This window comes from Somniosus microcephalus, unplaced genomic scaffold (genome assembly GCF_052327205.1).
Source record: "Somniosus microcephalus isolate GS21.2 unplaced genomic scaffold, FLI_Smic_1.0 unresolved_chr1, whole genome shotgun sequence".
Lineage (NCBI taxonomy): Eukaryota > Metazoa > Chordata > Chondrichthyes > Squaliformes > Somniosidae > Somniosus > Somniosus microcephalus.
Genome location: NW_028225179.1, coordinates 45,345,132 through 45,366,838, shown reverse-complemented (window position 1 = coordinate 45,366,838; position 21,707 = coordinate 45,345,132). Strand labels below are relative to the sequence as shown.

The window sequence follows — 21,707 nt, the reverse complement described above, 5'->3', positions numbered from 1 at the left end:
TTAGTTGTGGATTGAAACAGGGCTATGGGGAGAGAGCGGGGCAGCGGGATTAATTTGGGGATTGATACAGGGCTATGGGGAGAGAGCGGGGCAGCGGGATTAGTTTGGGGATTGATACAGGGCTATGGGGAGAGAGCGGGGCAGTGGGATTAGTTGGGGATTGATACAGGGCTATGGGGGAGAGCAGGGCAGTGAGATTAGTTTGGGGGTTGATACAGGACTATGGGGAGAGAGCGGGGCATTGGGATTAGTTTGGGGATTGATAGAGGACTATGGGGAGAGAGCGGGGCAGTGGGATTAGTTTGGGGATTGATACAGGGCTATGGGGAGAGAGCGGGGCAGTGGGATTAGTTTGGGGATTGATACAGGGCGATGGGGAGAGAGCGGGGCAGTGGGATTAGTTTGGGGATTGATACAGGGCTATGGGGATGGAGCGGGGCAGTGGGACTAGTTTGGGGATTGATACAGGGCTACGGGGAGAGAGCGGGGCAGCGGGATTAGTTTGGGGATTGATACAGGGCTACGGGGTGAGAGCGGGGCAGTGGGATTAGTTTGGGGATGGATACAGGACTATGGGGAGAGAGCGGGGCAGTGGGATTAGTTTGGGGATGGATACAGGACTATGGGGAGAGAGCGGGGCAGTGGGATTAGTTGGGGATTGATACAGGGATATGGGGAGAGAGCGGGGCAGTGGGATTAGTTGGGGATTGATACAGGGCTATGGGGAGAGAGCGGGGCAGTGGGATTAGTTTGGGGATTGATACAGGGCTATGGGGAGAGAGCGGGGCATTGAGATTAGTTTGCGGATTGATACAGGGCTATGGGGAGAGAGCGGGGCAGTGAGATTAGTTTGGGGATTGATACAGGGCAATGAGGAGAGAGCGGGGCAGTGGGATTCGTTTGGGGATTGATACAGGGCTATGGGGAGAGATCGGGGCAGTGGGATTAGTTTGGGGATTAATACAGGGCTATGGGGAGAGAGCGGGGCAGTGAGATTAGCTTGGGGTTTGATACTGGGCTATGGGGTGAGAGCGGGGCAGTGGGGTTAGTTTGGGGATTGATACAGGGCTATGCGGAGAGAGCGGGGCAGTGAGATTAGTTTGAGGATTGATACAGGGCTATGGGGAGAGAGCGGGGCAGTGGGATTAGTTTGAGGATTGATACAGGGGTATGGGGAGAGAGCGGGGCAGTGAGATTAGTTTGGGGATTGATACAGGGCAATGGGGAGAGAGCGGGCCAGTGGGATTAGTTTGGGGATTGATACACGGCTATGGGGAGAGAGCGGGGCAGTGGGATTAGTTTGGGGATTGATACAGGGCTATGGGGAGAGAGCGATGCTGCGAGATTAGTTTGGGGATTGATACTGGGCTATCGGGAGAGAGCGGGGCAGTGGGGTTAGTTTGGGGATTGATACAGGGCTATGGGGAGAGAGCGGGTCAGTGGGATTAGTTGGGGATTGATTCTGGGCTATGGGGAGAGAGCGGGGCAGTGGGGTTAGTTTGGGGATTGATACAGGGCTATGGGGAGAGAGCGCGGCAGTGAGATTAGTTTGGGGATAGATACAGGGCTATGGGGAGAGAGCGGGGCTGTGGGATTAGTTTGGGGATTGATACAGGGGTATGGGGAGAGAGCGGGGCAGTGGGATTAGTTTGTGGATTGATACAGGGCTATGGGGAGAGAGCGGGGCAGTGGGATTAGTTTGGGGATTGATACAGGGCTATGGGGAGAGAGCGGGGCAGTGGGATTAGTTTGTGGATTGATACAGGGCTATGGGGAGGCAGCAGGGCAGTGGGATTACTTTGGGAATTGATACAGGGCTATGGGGAGAGAGCGGGGCAGTGGGATTAGTTTGGGAATTGATATTGGGCTATGGGGAGAGAGCGGGGCAGTGGGATTAGTTTGGGGATTGATACAGGGCTATAGGGAGAGAGCGGGGCAATGGGATTAGTTTGTGGATTGATATCGGGCTATGGGGAGAGAGCGGGGCAGTGGGATTAGTTTGTGGATTGATACAGGGCTATGGGGAGACAGCGGGGCAGTGGGATTACTTTGGGAATTGATACAGGGCTATGGGGAGAGAGCGGGGCAGTGGGATTAGTTTGGGAATTGATATTGGGCTATGGGGAGAGAGTGGGGCAGTGGGATTAGTTTGGGGATTGATACAGGGCTATAGGGAGAGAGCGGGGCAATGGGATTAGTTTGTGGATTGATACAGGGCTATGGGGAGAGAGCGGGGCAGTGGGATTTGTTTGGGGATTGAAACAGGGCTATGGGGAGAGAGCGGGGCAGTGGGATTCGTTTGGAGATTGATACAGGGCTATGGGGAGAGCGCGGGGCAGTGAGATTAGTTTGGGGATTGATACATGGCTGTGGGGAGAGAGCGGGGCAGTGAGATTAGTTTGGGGATTGATACAGGGCTATGGGGAGAGAGCGGGGCAGTGAGATTAGTTTGGGGATTGATACAGGGCAATGGGGAGAGAGCGGGGCAGTGGGATTAGTTTCGGGATTGATACACGGCTATGGGGAGAGAGCGGGGCAGTGGGATTAGTTTGTGGATTGATACAGGGCTATGGGGAGAGAGAGAGGCTGTGAGATTAGTTTGGGGATTGATACTGGGCTATGGGGAGAGAGCGGGGCAGTGGGGTTAGTTTGGGGATTGATACAGGCCTATGGGGCGAGAGCGGGGCAGTGGGATTAGTTTGGGGATTGATACAGGGCTATGGGGAGAGAGCGGGGCAGTGGGATTAGTTGGGGATTGATACAGGGCTATGGGGAGCGAGCGGGGCAGTGGGCTTAGTTTGGGGATTGATACAGGGCTATGGGGAGAGAGCGAGGCTGTGAGATTAGTTTGGGGATTGGTACTGGGCTATGGGGAGAGAGCGGGGCAGTGGGATTAGTTTGGGGATTGATACAGGGCTATGGGGAGAGAGCGGGCCTGTGGGATTAGTTTGGGGATTGATACAGGGCTATGGGGAGAAAGCGGTGCAGTGAGATTAGTTTGGGGATTGATACAGGGCTATGGGGAGAGAGCGGTTCAGTGGGATTAGTTGGGGATTGATTCTGGGCTATGGGGAGAGAGCGGGGCAGTGGGGTTAGTTTGGGGATTGATACAGGGCTATGGGGAGAGAGCGCGGCAGTGAGATTAGTTTGGGGATTGATACAGGGCTATGGGGAGAGAGCGGGGCTGTGGGATTAGTTTGGGGATTGATACAGGGGTATGGGGAGAGAGCGGGGCAGTGGGATTAGTTTGTGGATTGATACAGGGCTATGGGGAGAGAGCGGGGCAGTGGGATTAGTTTGGGGATTGATACAGGGCTATGGGGAGAGAGCGGGGCAGTGGGATTAGTTTGGGGATTGATACAGGGCTACGGGGATAGAGCGGGGCAGTGGGATTAGTTTGTGGATTGATACAGGGCTATGGGGAGAGAGCGGGGCAGTGGGATTAGTTTGGGGATTGATACAGGGCTATGGGGAGAGAGCGGGGCAGTGGGATTAGTTTGTGGATTGATACAGGGCTATGGGGAGACAGCGGGGCAGTGGGATTACTTTGGGAATTGATACAGGGCTATGGGGAGAGAGCGGGGCAGTGGGATTAGTTTGGGAATTGATATTGGGCTATGGGGAGAGAGCGGGGCAGTGGGATTAGTTTGGGGATTGATACAGGGCTATCGGGAGAGAGCGGGGCAATGGGATTAGTTTGTGGATTGATACAGGGCTATGGGGAGAGAGCGGGGCAGTGGGATTAGTTTGTGGATTGATACAGGGCTATGGGGAGACAGCGGGGCAGTGGGATTACTTTGGGAATTGATACAGGGCTATGGGGAGAGAGCGGGGCAGTGGGATTAGTTTGGGAATTGATATTGGGCTATGGGGAGAGAGTGGGGCAGTGGGATTAGTTTGGGGATTGATACAGGGCTATAGGGAGAGAGCGGGGCAATGGGATTCGTTTGTGGATTGATACAGGGCTATGGGGAGAGAGCGGGCCAGTGGGATTTGTTTGGGGATTGAAACAGGGCTATGGGGAGAGAGCGGGGCAGTGGGATTCGTTTGGAGATTGATACAGGGCTATGGGGAGAGCGCGGGGCAGTGAGATTAGTTTGGGGATTGATACATGGCTGTGGGGAGAGAGCGGGGCAGTGAGATTAGTTTGGGGATTGATACAGGGCTATGGGGAGAGAGCGGGGCAGTGAGATTAGTTTGGGGTTGATACAGGGCAATGGGGAGAGAGCGGGGCAGTGGGATTAGTTTCGGGATTGATACACGGCTATGGGGAGAGAGCGGGGCAGTGGGATTAGTTTGGGGATTGATACAGGGCTATGGGGAGAGAGAGAGGCTGTGACATTAGTTTCGGGATTGATACTGGGCTATGGGGAGAGAGCGGGGCAGTGGGGTTAGTTTGGGGATTGATACAGGCCTATGGGGCGAGAGCGGGGCAGTGGGATTAGTTTGGGGATTGATACAGGGCTATGGGGAGAGAGCGGGGCAGTGGGATTAGTTGGGGATTGATACAGGGCTATGGGGAGCGAGCGGGGCAGTGGGCTTAGTTTGGGGATTGATACAGGGCTATGGGGAGAGAGCGAGGCTGTGAGATTAGTTTGGGGATTGGTACTGGGCTATGGGGAGAGAGCGGGGCAGTGGGATTAGTTTGGGGATTGATACAGGGCTATGGGGAGAGAGCGGGCCTGTGGGATTAGTTTGGGGATTGATACAGGGCTATGGGGAGAAAGCGGTGCAGTGAGATTAGTTTGGGGATTGATACAGGGCTATGGGGAGAGAGCGGTTCAGTGGGATTAGTTGGGGATTGATTCTGGGCTATGGGGAGAGAGCGGGGCAGTGGGGTTCGTTTGGGGATTGATACAGGGCTATGGGGAGAGAGCGCGGCAGTGAGATTAGTTTGGGGATTGATACAGGGCTATGGGGAGAGAGAGAGGCTGTGGGATTAGTTTCGGGATTGATACTGGGCTATGGGGAGAGAGCGGGGCAGTGGGGTTAGTTTGGGGATTGATACAGGCCTATGGGGCGAGAGCGGGGCAGTGGGATTAGTTTGGGGATTGATACAGGGCTATGGGGAGAGAGCGGGGCAGTGGGATTAGTTGGGGATTGATACAGGGCTATGGGGAGCGAGCGGGGCAGTGGGCTTAGTTTGGGGATTGATACAGGGCTATGGGGAGAGAGCGAGGCTGTGAGATTAGTTTGGGGATTGGTACTGGGCTATGGGGAGAGAGCGGGGCAGTGGGATTAGTTTGGGGATTGATACAGGGCTATGGGGAGAGAGCGGGCCTGTGGGATTAGTTTGGGGATTGATACAGGGCTATGGGGAGAAAGCGGTGCAGTGAGATTAGTTTGGGGATTGATACAGGGCTATGGGGAGAGAGCGGTTCAGTGGGATTAGTTGGGGATTGATTCTGGGCTATGGGGAGAGAGCGGGGCAGTGGGGTTTGTTTGGGGATTGATACAGGGCTATGGGGAGAGAGCGCGGCAGTGAGATTAGTTTGGGGATTGATACAGGGCTATGGGGAGAGAGCGGGGCTGTGGGATTAGTATGGGGATTGATACAGGGGTATGGGGAGAGAGCGGGGCAGTGGGATTAGTTTGTGGATTGATACAGGGCTATGGGGAGAGAGCGGGGCAGTGGGATTAGTTTGGGGATTGATACAGGGCTATGGGGAGAGAGCGGGGCAGTGGGATTAGTTTGGGGATTGATACAGGGCTATGGGGAGAGAGCGGGGCAGTGGAATTAGTTTGGGGATTGATGCAGGGCTGTGGGGAGAGAGCGGGGCAGTGAGATTAGTTTGGGGATCGATACTGGGCTATGGGGAGAGAGCGGGGCAGTGGGATTAGTTTGGGGATTGATACATGGCTATGGGGAGAGAGCGGGGCAGTGGGATTAGTTTGGGGATTGATACATGGCTATGGGGAGAGAGCGGGGCAATGGGATTAGTTTGGGGATTGATACAGGGCTGTGATGAGAGCGGAGCAGTGGGATTAGTTTGTGGATTGATACAGGGCTATGGGGAGAGAGCGGGGCAGTGGGATTAGTTTGGGAATTGATACAGGGCTATGGGGAGAGAGCGGGGCAGTGGGATTAGTTTGGGAATTGATACAGGGGTATGGGGAGAGAGCGGGGCAGTGAGATTAGTTTGGGGATTGATACAGGGCTATGGGGAAAGAGCGGGGCTGTGGGATTAGTTTGGGGATTGATACAGGGGTATGGGGAGAGAGCGGGGCAGTGGGATTAGTTTGTGGATTGATACAGGGCTATGGGGAGAGAGCGGGGCAGTGGGATTAGTTTGGGGATTGATACAGGGCTATGGGGAGAGAGCGGGGCAGTGGGATTAGTTTGGGGATTGATACAGGGCTACGGGGATAGAGCGGGGCAGTGGGATTAGTTTGTGGATTGATACAGGGCTATGGGGAGAGAGCGGGGCAGTGGGATTAGTTTGGGGATTGATACAGGGCTATGGGGAGAGAGCGGGGCAGTGGGATTAGTTTGTGGATTGATACAGGGCTATGGGGAGACAGCGGGGCAGTGGGATTACTTTGGGAATTGATACAGGGCTATGGGGAGAGAGCGGGGCAGTGGGATTAGTTTGGGAATTGATATTGGGCTATGGGGAGAGAGCGGGGCAGTGGGATTAGTTTGGGGATTGATACAGGGCTATAGGGAGAGAGCGGGGCAATGGGATTAGTTTGTGGATTGATACAGGGCTATGGGGAGAGAGCGGGGCAGTGGGATTAGTTTGTGGATTGATACAGGGCTATGGGGAGACAGCGGGGCAGTGGGATTACTTTGGGAATTGATACAGGGCTATGGGGAGAGAGCGGGGCAGTGGGATTAGTTTGGGAATTGATATTGGGCTATGGGGAGAGAGTGGGGCAGTGGGATTAGTTTGGGGATTGATACAGGGCTATAGGGAGAGAGCGGGGCAATGGGATTAGTTTGTGGATTGATACAGGGCTATGGGGAGAGAGCGGGGCAGTGGGATTTGTTTGTGGATTGAAACAGGGCTATGGGGAGAGAGCGGGGCAGTGGGATTCGTTTGGAGATTGATACAGGGCTATGGGGAGAGCGCGGGGCAGTGAGATTAGTTTGGGGATTGATACATGGCTGTGGGGAGAGAGCGGGGCAGTGAGATTAGTTTGGGGATTGATACAGGGCTATGGGGAGAGAGCGGGGCAGTGAGATTAGTTTGGGGATTGATACAGGGCAATGGGGAGAGAGCGGGGCAGTGGGATTAGTTTCGGGATTGATACACGGCTATGGGGAGAGAGCGGGGCAGTGGGATTAGTTTGGGGATTGATACAGGGCTATGGGGAGAGAGAGAGGCTGTGAGATTAGTTTCGGGATTGATACTGGGCTATGGGGAGAGAGCGGGGCAGTGGGGTTAGTTTGGCGATTGATACAGGCCTATGGGGCGAGAGCGGGGCAGTGGGATTAGTTTGGGGATTGATACAGGGCTATGGGGAGAGAGCGGGGCAGTGGGATTAGTTGGGGATTGATACAGGGCTATGGGGAGCGAGCGGGGCAGTGGGCTTAGTTTGGGGATTGATACAGGGCTATGGGGAGAGAGCGAGGCTGTGAGATTAGTTTGGGGATTGGTACTGGGCTATGGGGAGTGAGCGGGGCAGTGGGATTAGTTTGGGGATTGATACAGGGCTATGGGGAGAGAGCGGGCCTGTGGGATTAGTTTGGGGATTGATTCTGGGCTATGGGGAGAGAGCGGGGCAGTGGGGTTAGTTTGGGGATTGATACAGGGCTATGGGGAGAGAGCGCGGCAGTGAGATTAGTTTGGGGATTGATACAGGGCTATGGGGAGAGAGCGGGGCTGTGGGATTAGTTTGGGGATTGATACAGGGCTATGGGGAGAGAGCGGGGCAGTGGGATTAGTTTGGGGATTGATACAGGGCTATGGGGAGAGAGCGGGGCAGTGGGATTAGTTTGGGGATTGATACAGGGCTATGGGGAGAGAGCGGGGCAGTGGAATTAGTTTGGGGATTGATGCAGGGCTGTGGGGAGAGAGCGGGGCAGTGAGATTAGTTTGGGGATCGATACTGGGCTATGGGGAGAGAGCGGGGCAGTGGGATTAGTTTGGGGATTGATACATGGCTATGGGGAGAGAGCGGGGCAGTTGGATTAGTTTGGGGATTGATACATGGCTATGGGGAGAGAGCGGGGCAATGGGATTAGTTTGGGGATTGATACAGGGCTGTGATGAGAGCGGGGCAGTGGGATTAGTTTGTGGATTGATACAGGGCTATGGGGAGAGAGCGGGGCAGTGGGATTAGTTTGGGAATTGATACAGGGCTATGGGGAGAGAGCGGGGCAGTGGGATTAGTTTGGGAATTGATATAGGGCTATGGGGATAGAGCTGGGCAGTGAGATTAGTTTGGGGATTGATAGAGGGCTATGGGGAGAGAGCGGGGCAGTGGGATTAGTTTGGTTATTGATAGAGGGCTATGGGGAGAGAGCGGGGCAGTGGGATTAGTTTGGGGATTGATACAGGGCTATTGGGAGAGAGCGGGGCAGTGAGATTAGTTTGGGGATTGATACAGGGCTATGGGGAGAGAGCGGGGCAGTGGGATTAGTTTTGGGGATTGATACAGGGCTGTGGGGAGAGAGCGGGGCAGTGAGATTAGTTTGGGGATTGATACAGGGCTATGGGGAGACAGCGGGGCAGTGGGGTTAGTTTGGGGATTGATACAGGGCTATGGGGAGAGACCGGGGCAGTGAGATTAGTTTGGGGATTGCTACTGGGCTATGGGGAGAGAGCGGGATTAGTTGGGGATTGATGCAGGGCTATGGGGGGACAGCGGGGCAGTGGGATTAGTTTGGGGATTGATACAGGACTATGGGGAGAGAGCGGGGCTGTGGAGTTAGTTTGGGGATTTATACAGGGCTATGGGGAGAGAGCGGGGCAGGGGGGGTTAGTTTGGGGATTGATACAGGGCTATGGGGAGAGAGCGGGGCAGTTGGATTAGTTTGGGGATTGATACAGGGCTATGGGGAGAGAGCGGGTCAGTGGGATTAGTTGGGAATTGATACAGGGCTATGGGGAGAGAGCGGGGCAGTGAGATTAGTTGGGAATTGATACAGGGCTATGGGGAGAGAGCGGGGCAGTGGGATTAGTTGGGAATTGATACAGGGCTATGGGGAGAGAGCGGGGCAGTTGGATTAGTTGGGAATTGATACAGGGCTATGGGGAGAGAGCGGGGCAGTGGGATTAGTTTGGGGATTGATACAGGACTCTGGGGAGAGAGCGCGGCAGTGGGATTAGTTTCGGGATTGATACAGGACTATGGGGAGAGAGCGGGGCAGCGGGATTAGTTTGGGGATTGATACAGGGCTATGGGGAGAGAGCGGGGCAGCGGGATTAGTTTGGGGATTGATACAGGGCTATGGGGAGAGAGCGGGGCAGCGGGATTAGTTTAGGGATTGATACAGGACTATGGGGAGAGAGCGGGGCAGTGGGATTAGTTTGGGGATTGATACAGGGCTATGGGGAGAGAGCGGGGCAGCGGGATTAGTTTGGGGATTGATACAGGGCTATGGGGAGAGAGCGGGGCAGTGGGATTAGTTGGGGATTGATACAGGGCTATGGGGAGAGAGCGGGGCAGCGGGATTAGTTTGGGGATTGATACAGGGCTATGGGGAGAGAGCGGGGCAGCGGGATTAGTTTGGGGATTGATAGAGGACTATGGGGAGAGAGCGGGGCAGTGGGATTAGTTTGGGGATCGATACAGGGCTATGGGGAGAGAGCGGGGCAGTGGGATTAGTTTGGGGATTGATACAGGGCGATGGGGAGAGAGCGGGGCAGTGGGATTAGTTTGGGGATTGATACAGGGCTATGGGGATAGAGCGGGGCAGTGGGATTAGTTTGGGGATTGATACAGGGCTACGGGGAGAGAGCGGGGCAGCGGGATTAGTTTGGGGATTGATACAGGGCTACGGGGAGAGAGCGGGGCAGTGGGATTAGTTGGGGATTGATACAGGGCTATGGGGAGAGAGTGGGGCAGTGGGATTAGTTTGTGGATTGATACAGGACTATGGGGAGAGAGCGGGGCAGTGGGATTAGTTTGGGGATGGATACAGGACTATGGGGGAGAGCGGGGCAGTGGGATTAGTTTGGGGATGGATACAGGACTTTGGGGAGAGAGCGGGGCAGTGGGATTAGTTGGGGATTGATACAGGGATATGGGGAGAGAGCGGGGCAGTGGGATTAGTTGGGGATTGATACAGGGCTATGGGGAGAGAGCGGGGCAGTGGGATTAGTTTGGGGATTGATACAGGGCTATGGGGAGAGAGCGGGGCATTGAGATTAGTTTGCGGATTGATACAGGGCTATGGGGAGAGAGCGGGGCAGTGAGATTAGTTTGGGGATTGATACAGGGCAATGAGGAGAGAGCGGGGCAGTGGGATTCGTTTGGGGATTGATACAGGGCTATGGGGAGAGATCGGGGCAGTGGGATTAGTTTGGGGATTAATACAGGGCTATGGGGAGAGAGCGGGGCAGTGAGATTAGCTTGGGGTTTGATACTGGGCTATGGGGTGAGAGCGGGGCAGTGGGGTTAGTTTGGGGATTGATACAGGGCTATGGGGAGAGAGCGGGGCAGTGAGATTAGTTTGTGGATTGATACAGGGCTATGGGGAGAGAGCGGGGCAGTGGGATTAGTTTGAGGATTGATACAGGGGTATGGGGAGAGAGCGGGGCAGTGAGATTAGTTTGGGGATTGATACAGGGCAATGGGGAGAGAGCGGGCCAGTGGGATTAGTTTGGGGATTGATACACGGCTATGGGGAGAGAGCGGGGCAGTGGGATTAGTTTGGGGATTGATACAGGGCTATGGGGAGAGAGCGATGCTGCGAGATTAGTTTGGGGATTGATACTGGGCTATCGGGAGAGAGCGGGGCAGTGGGGTTAGTTTGGGGATTGATACAGGGCCATGGGGAGAGAGCGGGGCAGTGGGATTAGTTTGGGGATTGATACAGGACTATGGGGAGAGAGCGGGGCAGTGAGATTAGTTTGGGGATTGATACTGGGCTATGGGGAGAGAGCGGGGCAGTGCGGTTAGTTTGGGGTTTGATACAGGGCTATGGGGAGAGAGCGGGGCACTGAGATTAGTTTGGGGATTGATACAGGGCTATGGGGAGAGAGCGGGTCAGTGAGATTAGTTGGGGATTGATTCTGGGCTATGGGGAGAGAGCGGGGCAGTGGGGTTAGTTTGGGGATTGATACAGGGGTATGGGGAGAGAGCGGGGCAGTGGGATTAGTTTGTGGATTGATACAGGGCTATGGGGAGAGAGCGGGGCAGTGGGATTAGTTTGGGGATTGATACAGGGCTATGGGGAGAGAGCGGGGCAGTGGGATTAGTTTGTGGATTGATACAGGGCTATGGGGAGACAGCGGGGCAGTGGGATTACTTTGGGAATTGATACAGGGCTATGGGGAGAGAGCGGGGCAGTGGGATTAGTTTGGGAATTGATATTGGGCTATGGGGAGAGAGCGGGGCAGTGGGATTAGTTTGGGGATTGATACAGGGCTATAGGGAGAGAGCGGGGCAATGGGATTAGTTTGTGGATTGATACAGGGCTATGGGGAGAGAGCGGGGCAGTGGGATTAGTTTGTGGATTGATACAGGGCTATGGGGAGACAGCGGGGCAGTGGGATTACTTTGGGAATTGATACAGGGCTATGGGGAGAGAGCGGGGCAGTGGGATTAGTTTGGGAATTGATATTGGGCTATGGGGAGAGAGTGGGGCAGTGGGATTAGTTTGGGGATTGATACAGGGCTATAGGGAGAGAGCGGGGCAATGGGATTAGTTTGTGGATTGATACAGGGCTATGGGGAGAGAGCGGGGCAGTGGGATTTGTTTGGGGATTGAAACAGGGCTATGGGGAGAGAGCGGGGCAGTGGGATTCGTTTGGAGATTGATACAGGGCTATGGGGAGAGCGCGGGGCAGTGAGATTAGTTTGGGGATTGATACATGGCTGTGGGGAGAGAGCGGGGCAGTGAGATTAGTTTGGGGATTGATACAGGGCTATGGGGAGAGAGCGGGGCAGTGAGATTAGTTTGGGGATTGATACAGGGCAATGGGGAGAGAGCGGGGCAGTGGGATTAGTTTCGGGATTGATACACGGCTATGGGGAGAGAGCGGGGCAGTGGGATTAGTTTGGGGATTGATACAGGGCTATGGGGAGAGAGAGAGGCTGTGAGATTAGTTTCGGGATTGATACTGGGCTATGGGGAGAGAGCGGGGCAGTGGGGTTAGTTTGCGGATTGATACAGGCCTATGGGGCGAGAGCGGGGCAGTGGGATTAGTTTGGGGATTGATACAGGGCTATGGGGAGAGAGCGGGGCAGTGGGATTAGTTGGGGATTGATACAGGGCTATGGGGAGCGAGCGGGGCAGTGGGCTTAGTTTGGGGATTGATACAGGGCTATGGGGAGAGAGCGAGGCTGTGAGATTAGTTTGGGGATTGGTACTGGGCTATGGGGAGAGAGCGGGGCAGTGGGATTAGTTTGGGGATTGATACAGGGCTATGGGGAGAGAGCGGGCCTGTGGGATTAGTTTGGGGATTGATACAGGGCTATGGGGAGAAAGCGGTGCAGTGAGATTAGTTTGGGGATTGATACAGGGCTATGGGGAGAGAGCGGTTCAGTGGGATTAGTTGGGGATTGATTCTGGGCTATGGGGAGAGAGCGGGGCAGTGGGGTTAGTTTGGGGATTGATACAGGGCTATGGGGAGAGAGCGCGGCAGTGAGATTAGTTTGGGGATTGATACAGGGCTATGGGGAGAGAGCGGGGCTGTGGGATTAGTTTGGGGATTGATACAGGGGTATGGGGAGAGAGCGGGGCAGTGGGATTAGTTTGTGGATTGATACAGGGCTATGGGGAGAGAGCGGGGCAGTGGGATTAGTTTGGGGATTGATACAGGGCTATGGGGAGAGAGCGGGGCAGTGGGATTAGTTTGGGGATTGATACAGGGCTATGGGGAGAGAGCGGGGCAGTGGAATTAGTTTGGGGATTGATGCAGGGCTGTGGGGAGAGAGCGGGGCAGTGAGATTAGTTTGGGGATCGATACTGGGCTATGGGGATAGAGCGGGGCAGTGGGATTAGTTTGGGGATTGATACATGGCTATGGGGAGAGAGCGGGGCAGTGGGATTAGTTTGGGGATTGATACATGGCTATGGGGAGAGAGCGGGGCAATGGGATTAGTTTGGGGATTGATACAGGGCTATGATGAGAGCGGGGCAGTGGGATTAGTTTGTGGATTGATACAGGGCTATGGGGAGAGAGCGGGGCAGTGGGATTAGTTTGGGAATTGATACAGGGCTATGGGGAGAGAGCGGGGCAGTGGGATTAGTTTGGGAATTGATATAGGGCTATGGGGATAGAGCTGGGCAGTGAGATTAGTTTGGGGATTGATAGAGGGCTATGGGGAGAGAGCGGGGCAGTGGGATTAGTTTGGTTATTGATAGAGGGCTATGGGGAGAGAGCGGGGCAGTGGGATTAGTTTGGGGATTGATACAGGGCTATTGGGAGAGAGCGGGGCAGTGAGATTAGTTTGGGGATTGATACAGGGCTATGGAGAGAGAGCGGGGCAGTGGGATTAGTTTTGGGGATTGATACAGGGCTGTGGGGAGAGAGCGGGGCAGTGGCATTAGTTTGGGGATTGATACAGGGCTATGGGGAGAGAGCGGGGCAATGGGATTAGTTTGGGGATTGATACTTGGCTATGGGGAGAGAGCGGGGCAATGGGATTAGTTTGAGGATTGATACAGGGCTTTGGGGAGAGAGCGGGGCAGTGGGATTAGTTTGGGAATTGATACAGGTCTATGGGGAGAGAGCGGGGCAGTGGGATTAGTTTGGGAATTGATACAGGGCTATGGGGAGAGAGCGGGGCAGTGAGATTAGTTTGGGGATTGATAAAGGGCTATGGGGAGAGAGCGGGGCAGTGAGATTAGTTTGGGGATTGATACAGGGCTATGAGGAGAGAGCGGGGCAGTGGGATTAGTTTGGGGATTGATACAGTGCTATGGGGAGAGAGCGGGGCAATGGGATTAGTTTGGGGATTGATACAGGGCTATGGGGAGAGAGCGGGGCAGTGGGATTAGTTTGGGGATTAATACAGGACTATGGCGAGAGAGCGGGGCTGTGGGATTAGTTTGGGGATTGATACATGGCTATGGGATGAGAGCGGGGCAGTGGGACTAGTTTGGGGATTGATACATGGCTATGGGGAGAGTGCGGGGCAGTGGGATTAGTTTGGGGATTGATACAGGGCTATGGGGAGAGAGCAGGGCAGTGGGATTAGTTTGGGGATTGATACATGGCTATGGGGAGAGTGCGGGGCAGTGGGATTAGTTTGGGGATTGATACAGGGCTATGGGGAGAGAGCGGGTCAGTGGGATTAGTTTGGGGATTGATGCAGCGCTATGGGGAGAGAGCGGGTCAGTGGGATTAGTTTGGGGATTGATACAGGGCTATGGGGAGTGAGCGGGTCAGTGGGATTAGTTTGGGGATTGATACAGGGCTATGGGGAGAGAGCAGGGCAGTGGGATTAGTTTGGGGATTGATACAGGGCTATGGGGAGAGAGCGGGGCAGTGGGATTAGTGTAGATGGCTCTGATGTGATGGGCGAAATGGCCTTTTATTGTGTCTCAAATTATTACTGTTAAACTCTCTTTGCCTCCCTTTCTCGGTGTCTCATTAAATATCTCTCCACTCTCTCCCTCTCTCTGGCTCTCTCTTTCTCTCTCTCTGTCTGTCTCACCCTCTCTCGCTCTCCCTCTCTCCCCCTCTCTCCCCCTCTCTCCCCCTCTCTCCACCTCTCTCTCTCTCTCTCTCTCCCTCCCTCCCTCTCTCTCTCCCTCTCTCCCTCTCTCTCCCTCTCCCCCTCTGTCTCTCTATCTCTCTCTCTGTCCCTCTCCCCCTCTCTCAATCTCTCTCTTTCTCTCTCTTTGTCTCTGTTTCGCTCGCTCTCTCCCTCCGTCTGTCTCTTTCTCCCTCCCACTCCCCCTCTCTCTCTTTCTCTCTCCCACTCCCTCTCTCTCTCCCTCTCTCTCTGTCCCTCTCTCTTCCTCTGTCTCTCTCCCTCTCACTCCCACCCCCTCTCTGTCTCTGTCTATCTCTTCCTCTGTCTCTGTCTCTCGCCCTCTCTCTCTCTGTCTCGATCTCTCATTCCCTCCCTCTCTCTCTCTCTGTCCCTCTCTCTTCCTCTGTCTCTCTCCCTCTCTCTCTCCCATCCCTCTCTGTCTCTGTCTCTATCTCTCTCTCTCTCTCTCTCTCCTCTGTCTCTCTCCCTCGCCCTTTCTCTCTGTGTGTCTCTCCCTCTCTGTCCCTCTCTCTTCCTCTGTCTCATCCTCTCTTTCCCTCTCTATCCCATGTTCAGAGTCGGTCACGGTGACGCTGATTAAGGGGGACATCACCGACCGTACGCAGGTGTTTCGAGCCTCGGAGGGCGCTGACGTCATCTTGCACGTGGCGAGCATAATTGATTTCCGTGGCGTGATTCCTGAGGCCACCATCCAGGCAGTGAACGTCCGGGGTGAGTCCCAGGGAAAGTGGGGGAGTAAATATCCTCCCGATCATTTCACTGTGATGTCACGGCACCAACCCCACTGCTCCCGGGCCGGGAACGCTCATTGCTCTTAGTTGAGTCTCTCATCCATCGGAATCCCTTAACTTGCATCTTAACGTTGTTCAGATTTGTCGGCTTGTTATAAAACCCAACTGGTTGCCCTGACAGTGCAGCACTCCCTCAGTGCTGCCACTCCGACAGTGCAGCGCTCCCTCAGCGCTGCCACTCCGACAGTGCGGTGCTCCCTCAGTACAGCCCCTCCGACAGTGCGGCGCTCCCTCAGTACAACCCCTCCGACAGTGTGGCGCTCCCTCAGTACTGCCCCTCCGACAGTGCGACGCTCCCTCAGTACAGCCCCTCCGATAGTGCGGTGCTCCCTCAGTACTGCCCCTCCGACAGTGCGACGCTCCCTCAGTACAGCCCCTCCGATAGTGCGGTGCTCCCTCAGTACTGACCCTCCTACAGTGCGGCGCTCCCTCAGTACAGCCCCTCCGACAGTGCGGTGCTCCCTCAGTACTGCCCCTCCGACAGTGCGACGCTCCCTCAGTACAGCCCCTCCGATAGTGCGGTGCTCCCTCAGTACTGACCCTCCTACAGTGCGGTGCTCCCTCAGTACTGACCCTCCTACAGTGCGGTGCTCCCTCAGTACTGACCCTCCTACAGTGCGGCACTCCCTCAGTACTGCCCCTCCGACAGTGCGGCGTTCCCTCGGTATTGCCCCTCCGACAGTGTAGCGCTCCCTACTAGAGTGTGATGCCCGGAGGGGTGCCGAACGCCGCTAAACATGGGGCTTTTATGCGCAGACAATTGGCCAGGCGAAATCGAACCATCAAAAGCGTAACCACCTCTGCCCCTGCCTCACTGCCGGCCTGCTGTTCTCACACACCCCGTATTGCTCTCTTCCGCAGGAACGCATCACGTGATTGAAGCCTGCGTGCAGCATGGCATCCAGTCCTTGGTCTACACGAGCTCCATGGAGGTCGTGGGCCCTAATACCAAGGGGCAGCATTTTTACAGGTACGTTCTCACCCAGTGATCGGTGCGAGACACTGAAGAACAAGAGACTTTCGTTTCTCCAGCACCTTTCTCATCCTGAGGATGTCCCAAAGAGCTTCTCAGCCAATGAAGTACCTCTTTCGAAGTCAAGTCCCTGTTGCGATGTCAAGAAGCGTGGCAGAAAAGTTACGCACAGCAAGCTCCCACAAACAGCAATGCGATAATGGCCAGATCACCAGTGTTTTTTTTAGTGATGTTGGTCGAGGGAATAAATATCATCCCCAGGACAGAACTCCCCTGCTCTTCTTCCAATAGTGTGGGATTTTAGGTCCACCTCAGAGGTCAGACGGGGCCCTCGGTTTAATAACTCACCCCAAAGACGGCAACTCCGACAGTGCAGCGCTCCCTCAGTACTGCCCCTCTGACAGTGTAGCACTCCCTCAGTACTGCCCCTCTGACAGTGTAGCACTCCCTCAGTGCTGCCCCTCCGACAGTGCGTCACCCCCTCAGTACTGCCCCTCCGACAGTGCAGTGCTCCCTCAGTACTGCCCCTCCGACAGTGTAGCGCTCCCTCAGTACTGCCCCTCCGACAGTGTAGCGCTCCCTCAGTACTGCCCCTCCGACAGTGCAGCGCTCCCTCAGTACTGACCCTCCGACAGTGCAGCACTCCCTCAGTACTGACCCTCCGACAGTGCGGCACTGCCTCAGTACTGCCCCTCCGACAGTGTAGCGCTCCCTCAGTACTGCCCCTCCGACAGTGCAGCGCTCCCTCAGTACAGCCCCTCCCACAGTGCGGCGCTCCCTCAGTACTGCCCCTCCGACAGTGCAGCGCTCCCTCAGTACAGCCCCTCCGACAGTGCAGCGCTCCCTCAGTACTGCCCCTCCGACAGTGCGGCGCTCCCTCAGTACTGCCCCTCCGACAGTGCAGCGCTCCCTCAGTACTGCCCCTCCTACAGTGCAGCGCTCCCTCAGTACTGACCCTCCGACAGTGCAGCGTTACCTCAGTACAGCCCCTCCGACAGTGCAGCGCTCCCTCAGTACTGCCCTTTCAACAGTGCAGCGCTCCCTCAGTACAGCCCCTCCGACAGTGCAACGCTCCCTCAGTACTGCCCCTCCGACAGTGCAGCGCTCCCTCAGTACAGCCCCTCCGACAGTTCAGCACTCCCTCAGTACAGCCCCTCCGACAGTGCAGCGCTCCCTCAGTACAGCCCCTGCGACAGTGCAGCACTCCCTCAGTACTGCCCCCCTGACAGTGCAGCGCTCCCTCAGTACTGCCCCTCCCGACAGTGCAACGCTCCCTCAGTACTGACCCTCCGACAGTGCGGTGCTCCCTCAGTACTGCCCTTTCGACAGTGCGGTGCTCCCTCAGTACTGCCCCTCTGACAGTGCAGCGCTCCCTCAGTACTGCCCCTCCGACAGTGCGGTGCTCCCTCAGTACTGCCCCTCCGACAGTGCAGCGCTCCCTCAGTACAGCCCCTTCGACAGTGCGGCGCTCCCTCAGTACTGACCCTCCGACAATTGAGCGCTCCCTCAGTACTGACCCTCCGACAGTGCGGTGCTCCCTCAGTACTGCCCCTCCGACAGTGCGGTGCTCCCTCAGTACTGCCCCTCTGACAGTGCAGCGCTCCCTCAGTACTGCCCCTCCGACAGTGCGGTGCTCCCTCAGTACTGCCCCTCCGACAGTGCAGCGCTCCCTCAGTACAGCCCCTTCGACAGTGCGGCGCTCCCTCAGTACTGACCCTCCGACAATTGAGCGCTCCCTCAGTACTGACCCTCCGACAGTGCGGTGCTCCCTCAGTACTGCCCCTCCGACAGTGCGGTGCTCCCTCAGTACTGCCCCTCTGACAGTGCAGCGCTCCCTCAGTACTGCCCCTCCGACAGTGCGGTGCTCCCTCAGTACTGCCCCTCCGACAGTGCAGCGCTCCCTCAGTACAGCCCCTTCGACAGTGCGGCGCTCCCTCAGTACTGACCCTCCGACAATTGAGCGCTCCCTCAGTACTGACCCTCCGACAGTGCGGTGCTCCCTCAGTACTGCCCTTTCGACAGTGCGGTGCTCCCTCAGTACTGCCCCTCTGACAGTGCAGCGCTCCCTCAGTACTGCCCCTCCGACAGTGCGGTGCTCCCTCAGTACTGCCCCTCCGACAGTGCGGTGCTCCCTCAGTACAGCCCCTTCGACAGTGCGGCGCTCCCTCAGTACTGACCCTCCGACAATTGAGCGCTCCCTCAGTACTGACCCTCCGACAGTGCGGTGCTCCCTCAGTACTGCCCTTTCGACAGTGCGGTGCTCCCTCAGTACTGCCCCTCTGACAGTGCAGCGCTCCCTCAGTACTGCCCCTCCGACAGTGCGGTGCTCCCTCAGTACTGCCCCTCTGACAGTGCAGCGCTCCCTCAGTACAGCCCCTCCGACAGTGCGGCGCTCCCTCAGTACTGCCCTTTCGACAGTGCGGTGCTCCCTCAGTACTGCCCCTCTGACAGTGCAGCGCTCCCTCAGTACTGCCCCTCCGACAGTGCGGTGCTCCCTCAGTACTGCCCCTCTGACAGTGCAGCGCTCCCTCAGTACAGCCCCTCCGACAGTGCGGCGCTCCCTCAGTACTGCCCTTTCGACAGTGCGGTGCTCCCTCAGTACTGCCCCTCCGACAGTTCAGCACTCCCTCAGTACAGCCCCTTCGACAGTGCGGCGCTCCTTCATACGGCCTCTGGTTTGACTTGGTTGTGCGTTTACTTAAGGAAGAATATATTTGCCTTAAAGGGAGTGCAACGAAGGTTCACTAGATTGATTCCTGGGATGAGAGGGCTGTCCTATGAGGAGAGATTGAGTAGAATGGGCCTACACTCTCTGGAATTTAGAAGAATGAGAGGTGATCTCATTGCAAAATATAAGATTCTGAGAGGGCTTGACAGGGTAGATGCTGAGAGGCTGTTTCCCCTGGCTGGAGAGTCTAGAACCAGAGGTCACAGTCCCAGGATAAGGGCCGGCCATTTAGGACTGAGATGAGGAGGAATTCCTTCACTCAGAGGGTGGTGAATCTTTGGAATTCTCTGCCCCAGAGGGCTGTGGAGGCTCAGTCGTTGAGTAGATTCAAGGCTGAGATCGATAGATTTTTGGACTCCAGGGGAATCGAGGGATATGGGGATCGGGCGGGAAGGTGGAGTTGAGGTCGAAGAATGGCCGACTCTTGCTCCTAGTTCTTATGTTCTTATGTTCCTACCCGTAGAGGCAATGAGGCGACCAGTTACAACACATGCCACACTGAGGCATATTCTAGGAGCAAGGCAATGGCAGAGAGACTCGTCATTGAGGCCAACGGAATGCAGGTGAGAGATTTCAACACTGCACAGGGGGAGTTCACGGGATCCGAACCTCTTTAAAGGGGTCTCTGAAGGTGAGACTCTCTCTATAAAAGGGGTCCCTGATGGTGAGACTCTCTCTTTAAAAGGGGTCCCTGATGGTGAGACTCTCTCTTTAAAGGGGTCTCTGAAGGTGAGACACTCTCTATAAAAGGGGTCCCTGATGGTGAGACTCTCTCTTTAAAGGGGTCTCTGAAGGTGAGACACTCTCTATAAAAGGGGTCCCTGATGGTGAGACACTCTCTATAAAAGGGGTCCCTGATGGTGAGACTCTCTCTATAAAAGGGGTCCCTGATGGTGAGACTCTCTCTATAAAAGGGTCCCTGATGGTGAGACTCTCTCTATAAAAGGGGTCCCTGATGGTGAGACTCTCTCTTTAAAAGGGGTCCCTGATGGTGAGACTCTCTCTTTAAAAGGGGTCCCTGATGGAGAGACTCTCTCTTTAAAAGGGGTCCCTGATGGTGAGACTCTCTCTTTAAAAGGGGTCCCTGATGGAGAGACTCTCTCTTTAAAAGGGGTCCCTGATGGTGAGACTCCCTCTTTAAAAGGGGTCCCTGATGGTGAGACTCCCTCTTTAAAAGGGGTCCCTGATGGTGAGACTCTCTCTTTAAAAGGGGTCCCTGATGGTGAGACTCTCTCTTTAAAAGGGGTCCCTGATGGTGAGACTCTCTCTTTAAAAGGGGTCCCTGATTGTGAGACTCTCTCTTTAAAAGGGGTCCCTGATGGTGAGACTCCCTCTTTAAAAGGGGTCCCTGATGGTGAGACTCTCTCTATAAAAGGGGTCCCTGATGGTGAGACTCCCTCTTTAAAAGGGGTCCCTGATGGTGAGACTCTCTCTTTAAAAGGGGTCCCTGATGGTGAGACTCTCTCTTTAAAAGGGGTCCCTGATGGTGAGACTCTCTCTTTAAAAGGGGTCCCTAATGGTGAGTCTCTCTCTTTCAAAGGGGTCCCTGATGGTGAGACTCTCTCTTTAAAAGGGGTCCCTGATGGTGAGACTCGCTCTTTAAAAGGGGTCCCTGATGGTGAGACTCCCTCTTTAAAAGGGGTCCCTGATGGAGAGACTCTCTCTTTAAAAGGGGTCTCTGATGGTGAGACTCTCTCTTTAAAAGGAGTCCCTTATGGTGAGACTCTCTCTTTAAAAGGGGTCCCTGATGGTGAGACTCTCTCTTTAAAAGGGGTCCCTGATGGTGAGACTCTCTCTTTAAAAGGGGTCCTTGATAGTGAGACTCTCTCTTTAAAAGGGGTCCCTGATGGTGAAACTCTCTCTTTCAAAGGGGTCCCTGATGGTGAGACTCTCTCTTTAAAAGGGGTCCCTGATGGTGAGACTCTCTCTTTAAAAGGGGTCCCTGATGGTGAGACTCTCTTTAAAAGGGGTCCCTGATGGAGAGACTCTCTCTTTAAAAGGGGTCCCTGATGGTGAGACTCTCTTTAAAAGGGGTCCCTGATGGAGAGACTCTCTCTTTAAAAGGGGTCCCTGATGGTGAGACTCGCTCTTTAAAAGGGGTCCCTGATGGTGAGACTCTCTTTAAAAGGGGTCCCTGATGGTGAGACTCCCTCTTTAAAAGGGGTCCCTGATGGAGAGACTCTCTCTTTAAAAGGGATCTCTGATGGTGAGACTCTCTCTTTAAAAGGAGTCCCTTATGGTGAGACTCGCTCTTTAAAAGGGGTCCCTGATGGTGAGACTCTCTTTAAAAGGGGTCCCTGATGGTGAGACTCCCTCTTTAAAAGGGGTCCCTGATGGTGAGACTCTCTCTTTAAAAGGGGTCCCTGATGGTGAGACT

At 55.3% G+C, this 21,707-nt stretch overlaps 1 protein-coding gene across 1 annotated transcript in view; it reads left to right on the top strand.

Annotated features, from left to right (window-relative positions):
* The window catches only part of LOC147094894 (3 beta-hydroxysteroid dehydrogenase type 7-like), a 107,686-nt gene that overhangs the window by 72,255 nt on the left and 13,724 nt on the right, over positions 1–21,707 (top strand). The window contains exons 2-4 of the mRNA XM_085974519.1: positions 15,394–15,549; positions 16,491–16,599; positions 19,794–19,893. Of these exons, the coding sequence (XP_085830645.1) occupies positions 15,394–15,549; positions 16,491–16,599; positions 19,794–19,893 (365 nt within the window). The remainder of the gene's footprint in view (positions 1–15,393; positions 15,550–16,490; positions 16,600–19,793; positions 19,894–21,707) is intronic.